At 37.2% G+C, this 14,769-nt stretch overlaps 2 protein-coding genes across 11 annotated transcripts in view; one reads left to right on the forward strand and one right to left on the reverse strand.

Annotated features, from left to right (window-relative positions):
* SHANK2 (SH3 and multiple ankyrin repeat domains 2) overlaps positions 1-14,769 on the forward strand; it is a 515,992-nt gene that overhangs the window by 424,012 nt on the left and 77,211 nt on the right. The gene's annotated exons all lie outside the window — the stretch shown is intronic.
* The window catches only part of PPFIA1 (PTPRF interacting protein alpha 1), a 254,395-nt gene that overhangs the window by 214,468 nt on the left and 25,158 nt on the right, over positions 1-14,769 (reverse strand). For 7 of the 10 annotated variants that reach the window (XM_069857397.1, XM_069857392.1, XM_069857390.1 and 4 more), the window contains 12 exons: positions 14,173-14,307; positions 13,041-13,124; positions 12,367-12,498; positions 10,895-10,957; positions 8,897-8,976; positions 8,523-8,655; positions 6,983-7,206; positions 6,359-6,593; positions 3,419-3,448; positions 2,441-2,592; positions 1,525-1,697; positions 690-783 (listed from right to left, as the gene is read on the reverse strand). In XM_069857397.1, coding sequence (XP_069713498.1) covers positions 690-783; positions 1,525-1,697; positions 2,441-2,592; positions 3,419-3,448; positions 6,359-6,593; positions 6,983-7,206; positions 8,523-8,655; positions 8,897-8,976; positions 10,895-10,957; positions 12,367-12,498; positions 13,041-13,124; positions 14,173-14,307 — 1,535 coding nt within the window. The remainder of the gene's footprint in view (positions 1-689; positions 784-1,524; positions 1,698-2,440; positions 2,593-3,418; positions 3,449-6,358; positions 6,594-6,982; positions 7,207-8,522; positions 8,656-8,896; positions 8,977-10,894; positions 10,958-12,366; positions 12,499-13,040; positions 13,125-14,172; positions 14,308-14,769) is intronic. The other 3 variants (XM_069857391.1, XM_069857396.1, XM_069857395.1) reach the window with 1 other exon arrangement.

A 14,769-nucleotide genomic window follows, 5' to 3' on the forward strand; every position in this document is an offset into this window, starting at 1 on the left:
GGAACAAGATATGCAATAGCTACCCAAAAGTGAACACTAAACTAAACATTTTCTGCGACACACTGAAAAAAAAAGTCTTCTGATTTGGCAAACGTAATTGCATATCTGAAAGTTGCTATAAAAAAGGAAACAGTCATAAATGATTAAAAATTCGAGCTTATAGGTGTATGGTCAAGACAACTTCAAACAGAAGTGAAAAATGTGAATGCAGCAGCAGTTAGGAACACAAAGTGAAAGACTTTCAGAGTCACCTGCCAAAAAGGACAGGCAAGAGGAACAGGAAAGATGTCTGTACAGAACATCTCATGCTTTTACCCTGTCAACTCTTTCACACTCTGGAAAAAATTCCAGCTAAAGACAACTTTGGGAAATCTTCCAAATTAATTAGACACAAAGCAGGTATTAAATAGAACAATTTTTGAAGAACGTTTTATAAGAATCCACTTTATCTCCATGTTTGTCTTTTTTTTTATTCCAGCATTTCAAAAATAAGCTTTCAGCACTGAAATTCATTTCAAAGTTACCGCAAACTACACTACTATTAATGTTCTGGAAAAAGAGTAAAAAGAGGAATATTAGCCATCACTATAATAGGCAAAAATACCTGAAAACAAAACAATACAAAAAGAGACCTTTTTAAACAAAGCAATACCTTAACAACAGAGGATGAAAAATATTCAATAACTTACTTTTTCTGCATTTTCCTGTTTTTTTCTGCCTGACCTCCGAGCTTGCTGAGACCTAACGCATCCTGAGAGGAACTATCTGCTTCTGCCATGCCACCTACAAAAAAACCCAAAACAAAAAGCAATGTTATCTTCTCGATTTTGGCCACTTCTAAGTCAAAAATCACCACTGCCTTCCTGAACAGAAGTATTTAAACTTTTGTAAAACTGACCAGAAATGTATGAAGCCAAACCTCCAAGCTCCTCTATCAATTTTCTAGTTGAATTAATACCCATCGAAATGGTGTATGAAAATAGGAAAAATGAGACTGTTAGGGAGTCAAATAAGTGCTGTCTAAAACCATCTGAAGTGTTTCAGCCACTTGCAAAATGAATTCTGAGTGTACTCGTATCACTTAGGGGCGGTGTCAACATCAAGGGTACCATTTTATGCAAAGAATTACACAAGAGAGAATGGTAAACATAGAATTTACTAAACCAACTGGGTTCATTTTAAAGGAGTTCCTTTGGGTCTAAAGCAAAGACATGACTGTTGTCGCCAATACTAACAAAAGTCTCTTTCACGTCCAAGATAACAGTTGAAATTTTTGCTTCATAAAACTATCTGTAATAGTTCAATAACCTGGCAACATGAGACTACAAGACAGCAATATCTGAACTTGCACCCTGCCCTCATAAAAGGACCTGCCAGAAGATTTAGTGTCATCTAGTTCCAAAAAATGCTGTACATCAGCGTAAAAAAAAAATCAGTCATAAATATGCACACACTGATACAGACATCACAAAATGAGTCTTTCACCGTCTCTCTTTCTGTGCAGAAAAGAAAAAGCAAACCAACCTTGTCCTAATGTTTCCTTGCCTGGGTGCCCTGGTCGTCCCTTTTCTTTCTTGCCAAACAAGCGGCCGATAGAGGACTTTATCCCCTTCTTTTTGGGGGCTTTATGAAGGGAATCTTGGCTACTATTACTGCTACTAGGATTACTTGTTTGACCATCTTGCGAGCCTGTTGAACTTTACAAGAAAGGAGTCATTAAGGAGCACACATACAACAAATTCACTGGTTTAACAAGTTCGGTTTTCTGTGCGAGTCAACAAAAGCTCAGTAACTCACTAATGACATTTAATTTCAGCTTTTAACGAGCCATGAAAAGAAACGTATCTACTAAAACACGTCATTAAACAGAAAAAACAGTGGAAACAAATAAATCATGCAAGAAAGGAAGGGATGTAAGATTTATACACCATAGTATGTAACTACAAGTCAGTTCTTAACTTAAGAAACAATAATTCAAGTGGTTAAAGTGCAATTCAGAGAGGCCAGGGTTGACAACATCAGTTCCTGACAATGGAAGTTTGAAATACTTCAGTAGACTCCAACCCAGACACTGAGGTACTTTAAAAAGAACACCTATCAATCAAAATAATGGTAGCTTCCCAACTTAGACCTGAACTTATAAGCTAAATTCCAGTCTATCAAATGACTGGAATTATACATCTTGCATTTCTGAAGTGAACTCTGACTACCAGAAAAACTGTTCACATAACGCCATTTCTTATCATTCACAAAATCTGTATTATTGCTGTTTATGTAACATAATTACCCATTTATGTATTCAGACTCATTACTTCTGAGAAACACTTCAATATCTAGACTAAAATTCTATAGGCTGAATAGCTTTGCAGTTTTAAAGGTTTATTCTGATAATGTGAAATACCAAGTTACTGGCAGGTTTGACTTATTGACAGCTACTTACTTTCTTATGTCCCTGATATCTTCATGGCTCACTGTATGCAAAGCTCCTTTTTGGACTCTGTCCAAATGCAAAGATCGAGGTGAAGAAGGTGGTGATGTTTCACATTTTATTGTGGTTTTATCATCTCGTACCTCTTCTCTAGAAGCTGGAGACTAATGGAAAAAGAATGGAAACTTGCGGGGTTAGTTGGAAATGCCAAAATATGATTGCAATATCAAGGCTACACAAAATACTGAAAGGAAAAATTAATTATTTCAGGGTTAAAGGATTACTCTTGCTCTTATCACTCTGCAGTTGCCTATTTTTTATTTGATTTCTTTCTGGATTTTCTGTTACTTTCAGTGACAAACTACTAAATTTCAGGCTTGGCTTATGAAATGAGCAAGTAGCATTTATCTTCCATTGATTCATAACGCTAAGAACTGAAGTAATGTCTTCATCACCATAAATCTAATGTACCTGACTTCAGATTAAGCAAGCGCAGAGAAAGAAAACCAGAGAGTCCTGTAAAAAGAAAGGCATCTCTATTCTCACTTTTGTGTGTTTAGACAATCATTAGCAAGATTACCAGTTCTATGAAGTCAGTTCCTACATACCTGCAGCTATGGATTGTCTTAACGTCTGAATGACAGAAATAGACTTCAGAGACTTATTTGTATAAGAAGTAACAGACCTTTGAAATTAAATATAGTTTCACGAAGTTTGTATAACAGTGGTTACAAGCAGAAAGCAACACAGCAGTTCCCACACCAGCAAAAAAAGCCAAATAAACAAAAAAAGCACACAAAACAAAACAAACCCACACTTATGGTAAGATGATAAACTATTTACTCTTAAGATCAAACAGCATATAGTCTTGCTTTATTATAGGTTTACCCTGCAAATACTTTTTTTTAACATTCCTGTTACCCATTAATGAGTTTGAGGACGGGGAAGGAGATGAAAGGGCACACCAGTAAATAAACTAAAGATTTTTACCTTTCTACGGTGCTTCCTTAAATCACTAGGCTGATAGGTGCATGCAAAGGAAAGAAATTTGGAAAAGCCATATTTATTATAAACTGTTGCATGGACTGAAACAACTAGTACAGACAAAACATATCAGGGAGAATATAAGTAACAATTACAGCAATGGTACAGAGAGAGAGAGCATGAAATGCTCTTCAAATCACAGATTTAAGTATCCCTGAAGAGTAGAAAAGGAACAAAGGAAAGAAAATAAAGACTTCTAGTCGGTTATTGACAGAAGTACCATAGATATTTGAATGAATTGGTACTACAGGAAAATTAGCACACAAACTGTGCATTATCTTCAGCAAGGAAAACAGTAAAGCACGTGGAGGTGTAAGGCGTTGCTTGTAAAAAGCGAAAGGATTTCCAGTCATGCGTCAAACACTTGCCTTGAACTACATAACCCACACACTGTAGCCACAGGAGGCTTAAAATGCTGTCTGCATCAGGCCCGTCTGGCACCTCAGCAACTTCTGCAGTTATGTTCTACATTGCATCAAAAGCAGCCCTATTTAATGACTGTGAAAGACAGAGTGCCAACAACAGCTGCTTTCTATACAGTAATAGTGTTCTGGTTTGGGTTTTTTTTAACTATATTTGAAGTGCTGGAATGTTTGAGCAAGAGCCTACCATTTACTTTATCCTCCCATCCACTCCAGAAGACAACCCACTGTATCTCACTTCCTACATACTTCCCACCTCTGCCAACGCACAGAGCAAGGCAGCAACCCTGGGTTACATAAACAAGCTATTCAGATTGATGCTGAAAAATTTAACAGAGATGATTTATTGAATAATTACCACCATATTCGGCAACAAATTATTTCAAAAGATCATAATAAAAAATGAAGTCAGTACCCTTTGAAGCTGGGGAATTGTAGTGTTTCCTCCCAACACATGACAACTTTTAATAACTTTTCTATTTAGAACACAAGCTAAGTATGCAGCATTAACAGGTAAAGATTAATTCAGTCTGAACATAAAGTACTACATTAGTAAATCAAAAGTTCAAAAAAGGGCTCGGGTTGGAAGGGACCTTTGAACATTACCCAGTCCCTCCCCAGGTTCTTTGACAAAGTACAGCAGACTTCTTGTAACCATGCTGAATCTTTCATCTACTAAATCCGATAACCCATAAAAATGAAAGTGTTTATCATAGAGAATGAAAACTGTCTGCAAGAACTGTTGGAGAGCTGTAGAGATTTTGTTACTTATCATGTTCATACTTTTTAATTAATCATGAGGGGTTTTCAGCTACCTGAACTGCCCAACACCACTAATGCAGGTAGCATTAAGCTAATGTTGCCATCATGCTCAAACTAATGCATCTTTCTATTAAAACATCAAAACCCTAACCCCCTCATTCAGTCTGAAAATTTACAGTAGATGTTCGAAAAGTTTCTAGAAAGCTTTTGTTCTGCAATTATAGAAGCACAGCTTCTTGCTTTCACACTTTCACACATCAATTGTCAGGTACCAAAATGTCAGACAAATGCAACTGCAAACAATTAAGTGCCTTGCATCACAATTCTTACCATGTAAAATGACTTATTTACAGTTTATTTTTTGTTCAATTACATTAGACTTTAGCATAAGACACCCATTCTTCTGATCTAGCTACTATTTTTTGTATGGTTTTCTGTAAGATAAGGACTTAGATTAACTGCTTGTTAATGTGAAAAGTTGGAACAGGGTACTCCCCTTTGAAATTTGTTAGTTTCTGTAAAAGAAGAGCGCTTCACCCTGGGCACAGGTAGTGTAATGTTTTGGGGTTTTTTTCTAAGCCTACGGCAAAGTAATTCCTTTTTATGACAAAAATAGACTTTTCGGTATATGTACACATGCATCTGACAAGGCCAGCAAAAGTATTCAGCAGAAATACTTGGTTTAGAACACATCTATAAGAGATAAAAATGAACCAAGTAATTTACTGTCCCTCTGTCTTACTGTGATGGCAGCATTCCTTGCCTACTGAACGGTGTAGTACAGGCATGATACAAGTGCAGTAATCTAAGACAAGAAGGTACGGTAAGTATGATGTTGCATGTGGAACTAGTAAATACAGTTTCCAAATGCAGGTGCAAATCTGGAGACAAAGTATATAGAGCTAAACTAGAGAATGAGCTTTTATCTGCAGAGTCCTTGCAAGTAAATACCTGCATCCAAGATGCTCCTTAGCAAACAGTATTCCAAATATGAGAAGCTGTGAGGTTTGCTTAATATTTATGTAAAAATAAAGAAAGCAGAAAACTTGAACCTTGTTCTTACAGACAGGTTTACATGCATAAAGCAACTCCTAGAAGGACTAATTCTTCTAATCTGTCATATGGATATCAAAATAATGGATCAATCTTCCTCTACTCACTGAACCGCTTAGTCCAAGCTACTGTTTCATCACCTACAAGGTCTAACAGATACTTCTTTCACCCACTTGTCTTAATAGGCTAAAAAAGACACTAGCACTCATTAGGACAGCTGTGATGCCTCTACAATCTTCAGGATTGACACAATATATAAAAATCACTTTTTAGCTGAGTATTTAGTGGAATAGTGGACTGCTAAAAATTAAGTGTAAAGCAGAGGGAGAAACCAGTTGCTGTACCAGAGGCTCAAAAAAACCCAACAACATTATTTCCTCTAGGAAGAGGAGTCAGAAGACCATAACAACAGAAGGAATACTTAGGCATGAGATGTTGACCAAATAACAGACTTGAGCTCTGAACATTTTTCCTAATCATTATGACTGTATCTCACTTTTTAAAGAAGTTGAAAGGAAGCAGTAGAAAAACCTAGGGAAAGGAAAAATACAGCTGAGTAAGAAGGAGAGGAAGGGGAAATCAAACAACCCATTTATTTCCTAGAGAAAAGAAACACTCTTCTGAAAAACTGAAGTCAATGGATACTTACCAGTGTCATGATACCTAGTCTGTCCACTTCCCGGGCTGGACTATGTGGAATCCGTCTTGGGGTGGAGCGGCCACTGCCAGGCGGGGAAGAACCAGCAAGTGAACCACTTGCATAGGGAGGAGGAATGGAGCTCATAGACCGGAATCGGCCATGGGCATCCAAACTTCCACTACCCACTCTGCTTTCAATTTCCTCTGCACGCTGCTCTGTGTTTTCTTTTTCTTCTTGTATAAGTCTAAAAGAAAAAAAATTTCAAAGGAACACAATATTCAAACAGGTACCATTTAAACAGAATGGTTGACTTTGCATTAGAAAGAAGCAGCAAAACAGGCACACCAGAAAAATCTTCTAATTCAGCCTGAAAAAAAAGGGGGAAACTACTGCTATTACCACTCTGTGGGGGTTTCTGTCAAACTGGTAACACACAATCCCTGCCATAATTAGGACTGAGACAAAGAACCACAAATGAGCAATTAGGCATAAGCAAACATGTTAACTTCTGGCAAACCCCACCACGAAGAAGTTGAGTAGGCAACCACCATTTTCCGAGTAATCACACAAAATGGATTTCTAGTATCACAGAAACTCATTTTAATAAAAATCTTAGCAGCAGACAGACCATACCTAATCTCTTTGTTGATTGCATCCAACTGTTCTTGAAGCATCATGGCCAAAGTCTGAGCATCAGCCTGACCACTTGGTGACAGAAGATCGACCGAACTGAATATAGTCTCCCTGTCATCCTCAACATCAGACACATCAACATCGCTTTCAAATGCTTGTGCCACATTTGCCAATACACTTGCTTGCTGGGCTCGCTCCCAGTCCTGCTCATTCAGAGTCTGAACCTAAAAGAATCAAGGAAAAAAATTCCAAACTCAAATGAGAAAAACATGAAATTTCTACTGGTTTTCAAGACGTTTAAAGTAATTTTTAAAAAGTCCACTTACATGCTGTATGCATCCATCAAGACAGCAATGTTTGTAGAAACAAAAAAAAGCTATAATTCAGAAAACTTTGCATCTTACAGTTCCGTGAAATATAAAGAGGGACAGTCCCATTGACTAAATTAAAACGGCACACATCTTTGCTATACATTCACTAAATCACAGTAGAATTTTGCCATCAAATTCAATGAGAATTTTATGCTATGAGGACTTACATGCCCTTATAGGGACTTAATTGCTTACAGAACATTAGAGTATAGAAACAAAAGTAGGACTTACACTTTACAGGCTTATCAGACTTCAAACAAATCAGATTTCAAAATCATAATTTTGCCAGTATTTGTTAACAATTAAAGAAACCAGTAGGTGTGCATTAGTTAGTAACACAGAATATATATAGTAGTTTATTGCTATGCGCTCCTATTCTAAAAGTTGTAGGGTTCTTACAGGAAATCTGGGAGGGACTTTTTACAAGGGCACACAGCCTGCAGAAGAGAAGGCTCCAAGGAGATCTTATAGAAACCTTTCAGTACCTGAAAGGGGCCTACAAGAAAGCTGGAGAGGGACTATTCAAGAAGGCTTGTGGTGACAGGACAAGGGGGAACAGGTACAAACTGGAGAGGGGCACTTTTACACATGATATAAGGAAGAATTTCTTCATCGTGAGAGTGGCGAGACACTGGAACAAGCTGCCCGGGCGAAGCTGTGGATGCCCCATCCCTAGAAGTGTTCAAGGCCAGGATGGGGCCTTGGGCAGCCTGATCCAGTGGGAGGTGTCCCTGCTCACGGCAGGGGGGATGGAACTAGATGACATTTAAGGTCCCCTCCAACCCTAACTATTCTATGATTCTATTCTATGATTCTGTTCTAATAGGATGAGGGAAAGTGGCTTTAAATTGGAGGGGAGGAGATTTAGGTTAGACATCAGGAAGGAATTCTTCCCGATGAGGGTTGTGAGGCACTGGAACAGGTTACCCAGGGAAGTTGTGGATGCCTCCCTCCCTGGAAGCGTTCAAGGCCAGGTTGGATGGAACCTTGAGCAGTCTGATCTAGAGAGGTATCCGTGCCCATGGCAGAGGTTGGAACTGGACAGGCGTTGAAGTCCCTTCCAACCCAAACCTTTCTATAACTATGAAATTCCTTACAATACATCAGCCTCATCTAAGTGATTTTGTTGTCAATGTTTCATTTTTATTTCAGTTTCAAAGTTGTTTTACCTTTGAAGGTTCATCTCTGAGAGCTGCCAAACGTCCTTTCTGGGGACGCCTTAACACTGATGAGGTGCCATAGGAGTCTGTATGACTGTCAGCCACAGATGAAGATGTCATAGGGTATCTGAAATCCGGTCGGCTAGAACAGAAAGAAATATTTCATCCCAAGGAAGGCAGGGGGGGAAACAAACCATAAAACCCACCCAAATTATTCCTATTGTCCTACCAATGCAGATTTTTTTAAAGCTGTGTAAAAACTGCTTCACATGCTCTATAAAGATTACACAGCTGTACAATTGTATAACTACAACTAAAGTATTTTCAGTTATAATAGACAAAAATTACACTTAGCACAATTAACTACAATTAAATGCTGGTACCTGTGATGAAGTGATGTGGCTCTGAGTCTCACTTGGTCATTTTCAGCCCTTAACGCTTCAACATTTAATACAAGTTGATCCTGTCAAAATAAATAGATAATACAGAATAATAGAATTGTTTAGGTTGGAGAAGATCTTTAAGATCATCGAGCTTAACCATTAACCTAACACTGCCAAGCCCACCACTAAACCACATCCCTAAGCAACGCGTCTACAAGTCTCTTAACTCCAGAGATGGCGACTCCACTACTTCCAAGGCTTGATGACCCTTTTGGTGAAGTAGTATTTTTCCAATATCCAATCTAAATCTCCCCTGGTGCAACATGAAGCCATTTCTTCTTGTCTTATCAGTTGTTATTTTGAAGAAGAGACCAACACTAAGAGCAGATCAACACTCCTACCCAATTTTGTGACATCTGTAAACTTAGTGAGGGAGCACTCACAATCCACTCGTCTAGATCACGGACAAAGAGATTAAACAGAACTGGCCCCAAAACTGAGACCTTGGGAACACCACTTATGAGCAGCTGCCAAGTGGATTTAACTCCATTCACCACAACTCTCTGGGTCTGGCCATCCAGCGCTTTTACCCAGCAAAGAGTACACCCAACAAAGCCATGAGCAGTCAGTTTTACCAGGAGAATGCTGTGGGAAGCCGTGTCAAAGGCTTTACTAAAGTCTACACAGGCAACATCCACAGCCTTTCCTTCATCTACTAAGTGGGTCACCTTTTCATAGAAGATCAGTTTAGCCAAGCAGGACCTGCCTTTCTTAAACCCATGGTGACATAATGATATACTTAAAAAGAATCAGTGACAAATATTGATTTATAAACTATCACCTAGGTTTTTGACAACATTTCTATGAAACACAGAAATAAAATTTTAAAACATACTGCTCAGTATCATAAAGCAAAAATTATTTTTGCTACAGACAATACAGCACCATCACCAAAGGGCACCCAAGAATAATTGTTTCCTCTCTACACTGCAACTCTAGCTAATATTAACATACTTTTTAAAAACAGCTACTGCATAAAATTCACATATTGCTAATTGTACTATAATCTAGTGATAATTAATATGAAACAAATCTTTCAAACTCTATACACAACAGGCTCTAACTGCATTCACTTTTAAGTTAGACATTTAAAATGCTCTAGAAACTCAGAATTTAACAGAGAAATCCAATGAATGAGAAAATAACAAAAGACTAACAAAAAGTGGCTGATGCTGAACATCTGTGCCTTGTATGAAAACTGTAGGCCTACACAGAGGAAAATTCAAAGCACATTCTGCAAAACATTGAGTATGTTCTTCATTTTATTGCAGAACAGCCTCTACAGCTTGGCCTAGCTACTTAGAAGAATTATTTGGGGTGATGCAGTACACCTGTTATCTAAATAAACAATAACAAATATTACTTCAGAACTGCTTAATGATAAAAAGAAATGAAAAAGCCCACCATTACTATGCAAGAAGAGAACTAGTCAGGTCCAGGACAAGGAAAACACCAGACAGCTGCTATCACAAAAGAACAGCCAAGTCTAATAAATATTTTTCTCCCTATGCCCCCGTTCTTAAAGCTTTAGAAGTTTCAGTTGAACAAGCATTTTGTAATACCCAATGCTTTAAGAGAAAAGTTATAGGAAAATACCCAACATTAAAACTGTTTACTATTTTCTGTTTACTGTTCAAGGTCATATGTACAACAGTACAAAAATTCAATGCCATCTTCAAACTTTGGCACACTGCCAATATGTTCAGCCCCTTTATATACTCAGAAGCGTGTTAAGTCTTTGAGTAGAAAGCTATGTATTACCCATAAAATCATCATAAAACTGAGGCACACAATACCATAAAATGAGAAATAACAGCCTCCTGCTTTTAAACAGACCAAATAATGTTAAAATTGCATGGAGGAATTCAAATCTGGCCCTGCTACATAGCAATTTAGAAATTATTGTCCAACATTATATTTCAAAAGGGACTACCATACCTTCTCATGCTGAAGTTCCTCTATTTGTTTTTTCGCATTTTCAATTTCTCGAATAAGTGAATTCTAAAATAAAACATATCACAAATTAAGTTATTTACAAAAGCTTTCAACTCTTAAATCATAACCAAGATGAGTATCAAGAAGTTTTAGTCAACAACATACAGATGCATCTTAAGTTACAGGTACTTTACTGCTTACATCATTTCACTTGGTTTACAGTAGAATGTTTATCCTTTCAGGTGTACAGCCTGCTAAATAATAGATTTAGTAATAGTACAAGTACCATAGAAATGTAATACCAATACCAGCCTTTTAAAGCTCCATTTGACAAAACTAGTAAAAAAGGCATAATTAGGCAGCTAAAGTAGTTTGAAGTAACTCACTGAGTGGTTAACTAAGGCATTATTAGATGTTACCATTAGGTTTTCTTTTTATTTTCACTTGCCTGACCTGCAAAATTACTATACAGTCACTTCTTCAATAGACAGTACCTCCAGAACTGCAGCTCTCACTGACTTATGGGCCTTCCTTAAAATCAGAGCTGTTGTGTTCACAGTTCTACCATGACTTCTAAACAATTCCAGTAAATATAAAATACTTACATCTACTACAATCTCTTTACTCAAAAGAGTTTCCAAATTCAGACCAAGAATTCTATGACAATTAAGAAACATTTGAGAGCTACAACAAAGAATTTCAACTATTGAATTTCAATATAATACTATTTAAATACAATGAAATACTATTCTATTTCAACTACTGTACGTGATACTACGGGAAAAAAAAAAAATCATAGATTCCCCTTCCCAATAGGAAATTTCCAACTGTGTAATTTTCTTTTCTTTAGTTCTGCTAAACTTATTTTCTTGAGGTAAGTAATGCCATTATTTCCACCTTAAACATGCAATAAAGTTTTATACGTGAACAAAAACATCCTTTCAGGGAAAAGAACCCAAGTTATCAGAAGAAAGTCTTCAAATTTTAACTGCATCTTTCTGCTGAACTGATCATAAAAGAATGAGCAGGGAGCAACACCAAGAATACTTTTCTAGATGATGTTACTTACAGTGAAGGACAACTAGACCTTCCACATCATTCACAAACTTAGTTAGGATTTGGAGGGTAAAGAGGAGCAAAGGTTAATCCCAAGACACTCCCCCAGTATTCAAGAATTTTGAAAAAAGAAAATGCAGTCAGTTGTTTCTGAGAAACTTGATTTATAAAGACTGTTACAGCAACCTTGTTGATGTTAACAAGGCCCATAACAAGAATTTCTGAAGCATTAGGAGCAGTTGGTGATCTCGGAAAAAATCTTCAAAATCCACACTAGAAAACAGCCTTAACAGAAACCTCTTATTAATAAGGATTTAGTATTTATTTATTGAAGTTACAGACACATTGCAGAATACACAAGTCACTACACAAAATGCTGAACATCTCATTAATGTATACACTAAAATACAACTTATTACCTTATCTTCCAAGGCAGCCATCCTCTCCTTGAGATGAAGCTGAAGCCTTTCGTTAGATTCAGACAGAAGCTTATCAACAGTTTCCGACAAACGTTTATTATGCTCTTCATTCATCTTCTCCCTCTGTCTAGCCTAAGATAGATAAAAGCTACTGAAATAACTTAAAATTTACAACAGTTTCCAGGTGGCAAAAGCAGTGTGATTTTTTTGTTACTTCAACTTCATAGAAACACTTTTCCATGGGAGCAAGGAATGGTGCATGTACTCTCATGACTCTGTAAGGGAGTATAAGGGACAAATTAAGACTTTAATAACTGTTCCAAGATCAGAAGCTTGAAAATCTAACCTTAAAGAAAAAAACCTATTTCAGAACCAGTTCCACTACTTATAACCTAGGAACCGATTTCACCATCATCACAAGTTTTTGATCTCTCTCTTCATCAGAAAGTATGCCTGGCAATCAGGTATTTCCAAACATGTTTCAAACTTTGATTGGAGATTTCCAGCTTTTCTTGAGATTTAAAGGTTAGCCACAGTACAGTGTCACAAATCTCTTAACTGTCACCCAGCCTCAACTATGGCCTTCTTTTAGAGACAAGAAATAAAAACAGCTTTGCTGTTTGATAGGCAGCCATGAAGGGGATTACATTGATTCTTTTATGTTTGTACAGTACCCTTTGCAGTTCTTGATTCTTTTCTTCTAGTTGTGCTTCCATCTGTCTCAGTCGTTCTTCTATATTGCCATGTCTCTCTTCAGCCTGTCAATTTGACAAAAAAAATTAGAATTTGTTGGGTTTTTTCAGGTTTTCTTTGGTTTCATTTTTAAAAAAATGGTTTCAGAAGCACAGAAACATTCAAGCACAATAATGCATCTGACATGCTTTGCACAAGTGCCATTTATGATAATACACAATGCAGAACAGATGCTTTTGTCATTAAAAGAACCTGGTAAGGGTTCACGTGGTAATAAAACGATGAAGCCTCTCACCCTTAAGTACCATGAATCAACTACTATTTGCAAGCATGCTTGCAACACCAGCAGTTCATTCAAATCCCCAAAAATTAAAAAAAAATAGAACTAATAAAATACTAAATGCATTTTCAGCTTTTCCTCTCTGGCCTGGACAATATGACCCTTTGTTAGTAAACATGACAAAGCAGAAAGCAGCAAGCAGAAACAAGAACTAACATACAAATTCTACCTTCCTAAGCTTGGTGGTAAGTTCCAATACTTTAGCAGCAGAGTTTCCAGGAGACAAAAGGTCAGACTACAGAGCCAGTTAGGGACAGGAAAGATAACAGGGAAAGAAGACTTGAAAAGAACGCCCACACACACTTGAAAAGGCTTATTTGTAATTAGCACACATAATTCTTCAGACTCCATTATTCTATTTGCAGCCTTCTAAAAAATCTCAATATTCATGGGTACCATTATTTCTCTCTCCTCATATTCCTCACTGTTAATGGTGGAAGAAAATTGGTTTTCCCCTTCAGAAATTGTTTGTTTTGGAAGACTTCATGCCTATTATACAATGAATTTTAATAAAAAGCAAGAAAATAATAATTCAGGGAGACATTTGTATAATGTAACAGAGTTAACAGAAAACCTGCTCAAGTGCCAAAGAGGAGAAATTAAAATAGAGTAAATCAGAGTGTGCTCATAGAGATGAGCAGAAAAGGTGGAAGACAGGGAGAAATGTTTTCTGAACTAGTTATGGGAAAACCAGAAACACAATGTAACAAACCAAACACTTAAGAACAAATTTCTTGTAGCAGGACACCAAGAGAGAAGAGAGTCCAACCCACCTTTGAAAGTGCTGCAACTCTCTGTGCCAGCTCTGCTTCCACCTCTGGCAAAGTTTCAGCTTTCCTCAAAGTCTGCTGCAGCTTTTGCTCTGCTAGTTCCAGCCGTTCCTGCAACTGCCTATTCTTATCTTCACTCTGCACAGGATTATGATCAGCAAATGTTTAGTGTCAAAATGTTAATGAATTTTCAAAGAGGAGGGTAAGGATACAGATTAGCAGCCTTTACTAGATCTATGCAGAACTAACTGTCCAAAACCAGCTTCATAACCGAAGATGGGGTATCCACCTCTTCATTACATGACAGAGCTTTTTGCTCTTACAAGTTTTTTTCTGCAGATAATTTTGTGTATTCCGAAAGCAACTGCATCACTAAATAAACAGTTACAGTACGGGAAGCAGTACAGAACAAGCTGCACATTTTCAATGTCAAGCCGGTACTAAGACTCTGAGTTACGTTAAAGAAAAAAATTCCTTCATATTTTACATAACACCATGCACATTAAAACAAAGTTTATTTTTATTTAAAATGTGTACAACTTATTTTAAAGATTATACTAAACTAGACTTCTCTCGCTGACTAAGAATTTCCTGCTCCCT

This window comes from Phaenicophaeus curvirostris, chromosome 5 (genome assembly GCF_032191515.1).
Source record: "Phaenicophaeus curvirostris isolate KB17595 chromosome 5, BPBGC_Pcur_1.0, whole genome shotgun sequence".
In the NCBI taxonomy this organism is placed as follows: Eukaryota; Metazoa; Chordata; class Aves; order Cuculiformes; family Cuculidae; genus Phaenicophaeus; species Phaenicophaeus curvirostris.